General features: G+C 60.3%; 1 protein-coding gene across 1 annotated transcript in view; it reads left to right on the top strand.

Moving 5' to 3' along the window:
* Positions 1-2,796: 2,796 nt before the first annotated feature.
* Positions 2,797-5,054, top strand: part of CCND2 (cyclin D2) — a 24,607-nt gene continuing 22,349 nt past the window's right edge. Inside the window, exons 1-2 of the mRNA XM_027902278.1 lie at positions 2,797-3,264; positions 4,737-4,952. Of these exons, the coding sequence (XP_027758079.1) occupies positions 3,070-3,264; positions 4,737-4,952 (411 nt within the window). The 5' untranslated portion in view covers positions 2,797-3,069. The remainder of the gene's footprint in view (positions 3,265-4,736; positions 4,953-5,054) is intronic.

The raw sequence follows: 5,054 nt of genomic DNA, 5'->3' as shown, positions 1-5,054 counted from the left end.
ACATCATTACATATCGCCGATTGTGTGATTAATGTCGGATTAATGATGAGGGGCCGCGACACCGGACTGGATGCCCTGAAGGAGTGTCCCAAGCCCTAAATAGTGACGGCGGCATTGCCACCCGGCGGCTGCGGTGGGGTTTGGGAGCAGGACAGCCCCTTTCCCGCGGGGGTGGGAAGGCGGTGGGGCTGTCCCGGGAGCGCGGATTTCCCGGGAGTGCGGTTCTCCCGCGGGAGCGCCCGTGCGGGGCTGCGCACACCCCGGGGATGCTTCATTTAATCGTTTATGCTTTTAAATGGTTGAAGCAGCTCAGCAAAAGAAGGGCAGCGAATGCAAAGAGGGGGTTTTATTTGTTGTTTTTAAATATTTTTTTTTGCTTTATTTTTTGTTTGTTTGGGGTTGAGTTTTTTGGGGTTTTGTTGTTGTTGTTTTTTTCCGGAGGAAGGGTGGTATTTAACATATGGCACTCGGTAATCTCTACACGGAGGCTGTTAAAACATCTGCTGCCTCCCAACGCGTGCGGCAGCGCCCGTGGGCACGGGGGCAAGGCGAAGGGGGCATCTCAGGCACAGCCGCGCTTCCCAGGGCCGGTGTTTCCCAGCTGGAAACGGGCACCGCGCATATAAAAGCCGTCCCACTGGGGGAAAGAGTTTGTCTTTTCTTTTTCTTTTTTTTTTTTTTTCCCCGCAGATCAACGGCACCTCCTCGTGCGGAGCTGGCATGCTTCCACTTATTGATATAGGGAGGGTGTTTTTTGTGTCCTAAGCGGACACCCTCGTCGCGCACACACACAGAGCAAGGTGGCCCTTGGCTGCTCCCCCGGCTGCCGCCCCATCGCGGGGTGCGGGGGTGCCCCCGCGTCCCTTCCCCGCCATGCCCCAGACATCACCCCACTTCGGAAAGTCGGTGCCGGACAATTAGGACACCCGTTGTCCTTCCCCCCCCCACTCTGCACCGAAACCCGCATAAATCACAATCGCTGCATTGTCGGGCTACAAAGCCAGACGGGAGCGCTTATGAATTTAAGTTTGGAGAAGGAAAACGTGCGCTGACACAACACGCTCCCTGTTCGCAGGAGTAGCCAGGAAGGGGAAATGAATGGTGGAAGTTAAAGAGCCTTTCATTGCGGAGCGCGGCGGGTCCCCGCTCACCGCCCTCGACGGACGGCAGGGGGGTGCCCCCTCCGCGCTCCCCTTCCTTCGCCCTCCCGAAAACGCGAGCCTTGCCAGGCAAAGCTCAGCCCGATTCCGCCCCCGGTAAGCCCGCGGCTCGGGGGGTGCGGCTGCGAGGGGCCACACACGGTGCCCGGCGGCTCCCGGCCTTTCGCGGACGGGACGAGGGGGCGACGGGGATGATTTTGCGGGAAGATGCTGCTACCTGGCCCGTCCCGGCTGTATCGGGGGTTGGGGGCGGCGGGAGGGGGGCGGACCACACTCCCGCTGGGCTTTTTTGGTGGCCAAGGAGCGCCTTGCTCCTACGGGCGTCCCAGCCAGTTTGTGCCAAGGAAGCCTCGCCGCTCGACTCCGACGGGAGCCGGTAAAGCCGGTCCCACCCCTCCCATCCTCTTGGATGCGGAGGGACAAGGGCTGGCGTGGGAGGGGGCAAGTGTGCCCACTCGCGGGCATCCACGGCCGCTCGCCCCGTTTGCCCCCCGGTGCGGCTGCCGAGACCGGGACGCGCATCCAGGTGAGGGGGCTGCCGCTCGTCCCCATCCCTCCGGAGCTTGCCACCGACACCAGAGCATCACGCCTCCTTAAAATATAATCTGCCCGGTAACAATCAGCGCGCAGCGGCGAGAGCCCCAGAGCCATTGGCTATGCAAATAGCGGGAGGGGAAGCGGCGCCCCGAACTCCCCCCCCTCGCACTTTTAAGGCGGTATTTCTGGGTCTGCCTCCCCCCTTCCAGCTCACCCAGCCCACCCTCCGTGCCGCCCAGGGGCGGGGGGCCGCGGGGCGGCCGCTGCGGGGTCCCCTCGCCCCGCACGCCCCGGCAGCGCCTCTTCCCCTTCGGGAGCCTCCGCTCCGGGGCGGCCGCTGGAGACTCGGCGGAGCTTGACACATTTTGCAGCTCCGACCGAGTGCGAGCAGGGTGGAAGTCACCCGGTGCGGGACATAACCCCTCTCACCTCCCCCTCCGCTCCCCCAGCCAACCTTTCTCCCTCCTCCCTCCTCCGCTGGGTTTCCTAGAAAGTTACATCAGTGTGGCCATGCAGCGCTGAGGCGGCTCGCGTGCTCGAAACGCGCCCGTGTGCCGCAGGAAGCGGAGCGGTGGTGGTTAGATTTCGCCCCCAAAGGCGCCGCGGAACCCCCACCCCTCTAAGAGTGTTTTTGTTTGTATTTTTTTTGTTTTGTTTTGGGGTTTTGGTTTGGGGGTTTTTGTTTGGCTGGTTGGTTTTTTTTTTTGGGTTCTGTCCCCCCCTCCGGCTGCAGATTAAGGAGGTGTCGGAGCGGGCAGGGCGAGACGGGCACCCTGATATGCCAGGACGCTTCAGTACTTTGCCCCCACCATGCCGCTGGGTACCCACGGGAGCCCCACAGTTCCTCGCCATGAGAGGGAAATAGATTGGGACGGGCTCCCGCAGAAGGAAAAGTGTGGAGCCCATTTAATTTGGTTGCTGGAAGGAAGAAAAAGAGAAGCTGTCATTCGTGTGTGTGTGTGTCCCTATACGAGGGCCTCCTGGTTCCTTGTTAGCTTATGGAGAGGGGAAAAAAAAAAAAAAAAAAAAGCGTTTGATGTTACGTCTGACCAGCTGCTGTTCTCCATAATAACAAGAGAGAGAGAACTGCCTGCCCTGCCGAGTTGCGTCACTTCGCCTCAACTTTAGGCTAGAAATCAAGAGAGGGAGAGACAAGTTTCAAGGGAGGCAGGAGCGAGCTGGAAAGCCCTGTCTCCTCCCACCCACCTACCCTGTCTTCCTCCCACCCACCTACCCCTCCTCCTTTACCCCTCTCCTTTCCCCACCCCTTCCCCCCCCTCCAAAAAAGAAAAAAAAAAAAAGGAGAAAAAAAAGAAAAAAGAAAAAAAAAAAACCTTTCCCATCAGAGAAAGAGGGAGATCTCTTTGGAAACATGGAGCTGCTGTGCTGCGAGGTGGATCCCATGAGGAGAGCTCTGCCCGACCCGAACTTGCTCTACGATGACCGCGTTTTGCACAACTTACTAACCATAGAGGAGAGGTATCTGCCCCAGTGCTCCTACTTCAAGTGCGTCCAGAAGGACATCCAGCCCTTCATGAGGAGGATGGTGGCCACTTGGATGCTGGAGGTTTGTACACCCTGGGAGCGATGGAGGGGGGGGGGGGAGGCAGAGCGGCCCCGTCCCCTCTCCCCCTGCAGCCCCCTCGCCCCTCCGCTCGCCGTGGGGTTCCTTCTCCTTCCTTCCCCCCCGCTTCCTGAGCTCCCCCGGTGCGGGAAGGGGCGCGGGGGGCACCGGCAGCCCGCGGGGGAAGTCGCCCCTTCCGGGGGGCTCCGTGGAGCGGGTGCAGGAGAGGGGAGGAAACGCGGCGAGCTGGGGATGGGGGGGGGGTGGAGGTGGCGGTGGGTGAGTTGGAAAAGTCATTTGCAATTAAAAAGCAAAGCCGCCTCCGGGAGCGCTTGAGTTCGAGGCATTCCTGGGAAAAGCGAGCTGCGCCCGGGGCAGGGCGAGGGTCGGGGGGTCCCCCCCGCGCTTTGCCCGGCGAGGGTTCGGTGCCCACGTATGCACTGGGGAGGACGTGCCTGCTCCTCGCCATGTTGCACTGCATGCGGGCTCCGCTCGCCGCCGCCGAGCCCGGCTTCCCCCCCTTTCCTCCCCCAGGGGGTCGGGAATGCCCCCCCGGGCCCCGCGGAGCGGGACCCCCGTGCTGTCGGGGTCCCGTCGGGCGGGCGCCGAGCCCCCCGCTCGCCCCGATGCTGCCGCCGGGCCCGGAGCCCCGCAGCCCCGCCACCCATCCTTTGCCCCATGGCATCTCCTTCGGGGGGCACCTTTCCCCGTCCAGACCCCCCGGGTCGTAAAGACCAGGCTCCCCGCTTGGTTTTCGTGTGAGATTTGTCGCTTTTCTCCGCGGCGCCGATTTTTGGTGAATTTTTGAAAGAATTTCGCCCCTCGCTCCCTGCGCTAAAAGGATCCAGGCGGCTCGGGCTCTCCCCACCCCACCTCGCCCTCGCTGTGTCTCTCCCGTCCTTTCCCCCCCACCGCGGGATCGGGGGCGCAGGGCCGGGGGACACCCCGCGGGGGAATTTTTGCAATTGTCGGAAACGATAGGGGAACGTCCCGGGATGCCGCCGGCCCCAAAACCGGGACCCCTGGGGATGTTTTGATATTTTTTATCGATTTTTTGAAAAGATGACGAAATAAAAAAAGGAAAAAATTGGGTCGCAAAAAAAAAAAAAAAAAAAAAAAAAAAAAAAAAAAGTCGGAGGCTGCTCGCTTGCTGCTGGATGGGGCTTTTCGGCTCTCCCACACAGTGTCTTGAATTCATTTCTTACTGAATGAACTAAAGGAATGTGAAAGCCGATTGACAGCCTTCCCAGCCTCTCCAGAGATCTCCCCCTCCCCCAAAATTTAGCTCCCCGGGAAACAAAAATAGCAGGAGGCAAAGCAAGGGAAGGCAGTGGGCTTGTTTCGTGGGTTCACTCATTTATTTATTTTTTTCCTTCTTGTCTCTTTTCTCTCTTCCGACCCCTTCTATGCCCCCCCCCCCTCCACCCCCCCCTGCTCCGACCCCATCCATCCCTCCCCGCTCTCCTCGCCTGCAGGTCTGCGAAGAGCAGAAGTGCGAAGAAGAAGTTTTCCCTCTGGCCATGAATTACTTGGACAGATTCTTAGCTGTGGTGCCCACTCGGAAGTGCCATCTGCAGCTGCTGGGGGCAGTGTGCATGTTCCTGGCCTCCAAGCTGAAAGAGACAATCCCCCTCACAGCCGAGAAGCTGTGCATATACACGGACAATTCCATCAAACCCCAAGAGCTGCTGGTAAGCAGCCCCCTTGCCCCTCTTCTTCTTCAGCAGCGCCGGCGTCGCTTCCCTGCCCTTGGGCTGGCACCCATCGCTTTTTGCCACCCACCCCCTTCCTTT

This window comes from Empidonax traillii, unplaced genomic scaffold, assembly GCF_003031625.1.
Source record: "Empidonax traillii isolate 1590-97213 ecotype Southwest subspecies unplaced genomic scaffold, ASM303162v1 scaffold859:size262776, whole genome shotgun sequence".
Classification (NCBI taxonomy): Eukaryota; Metazoa; Chordata; class Aves; order Passeriformes; family Tyrannidae; genus Empidonax; species Empidonax traillii.
The sequence above is the reverse complement of the archived record's forward strand: the minus strand, read 5'-3'. Positions and strand labels throughout refer to the sequence as shown.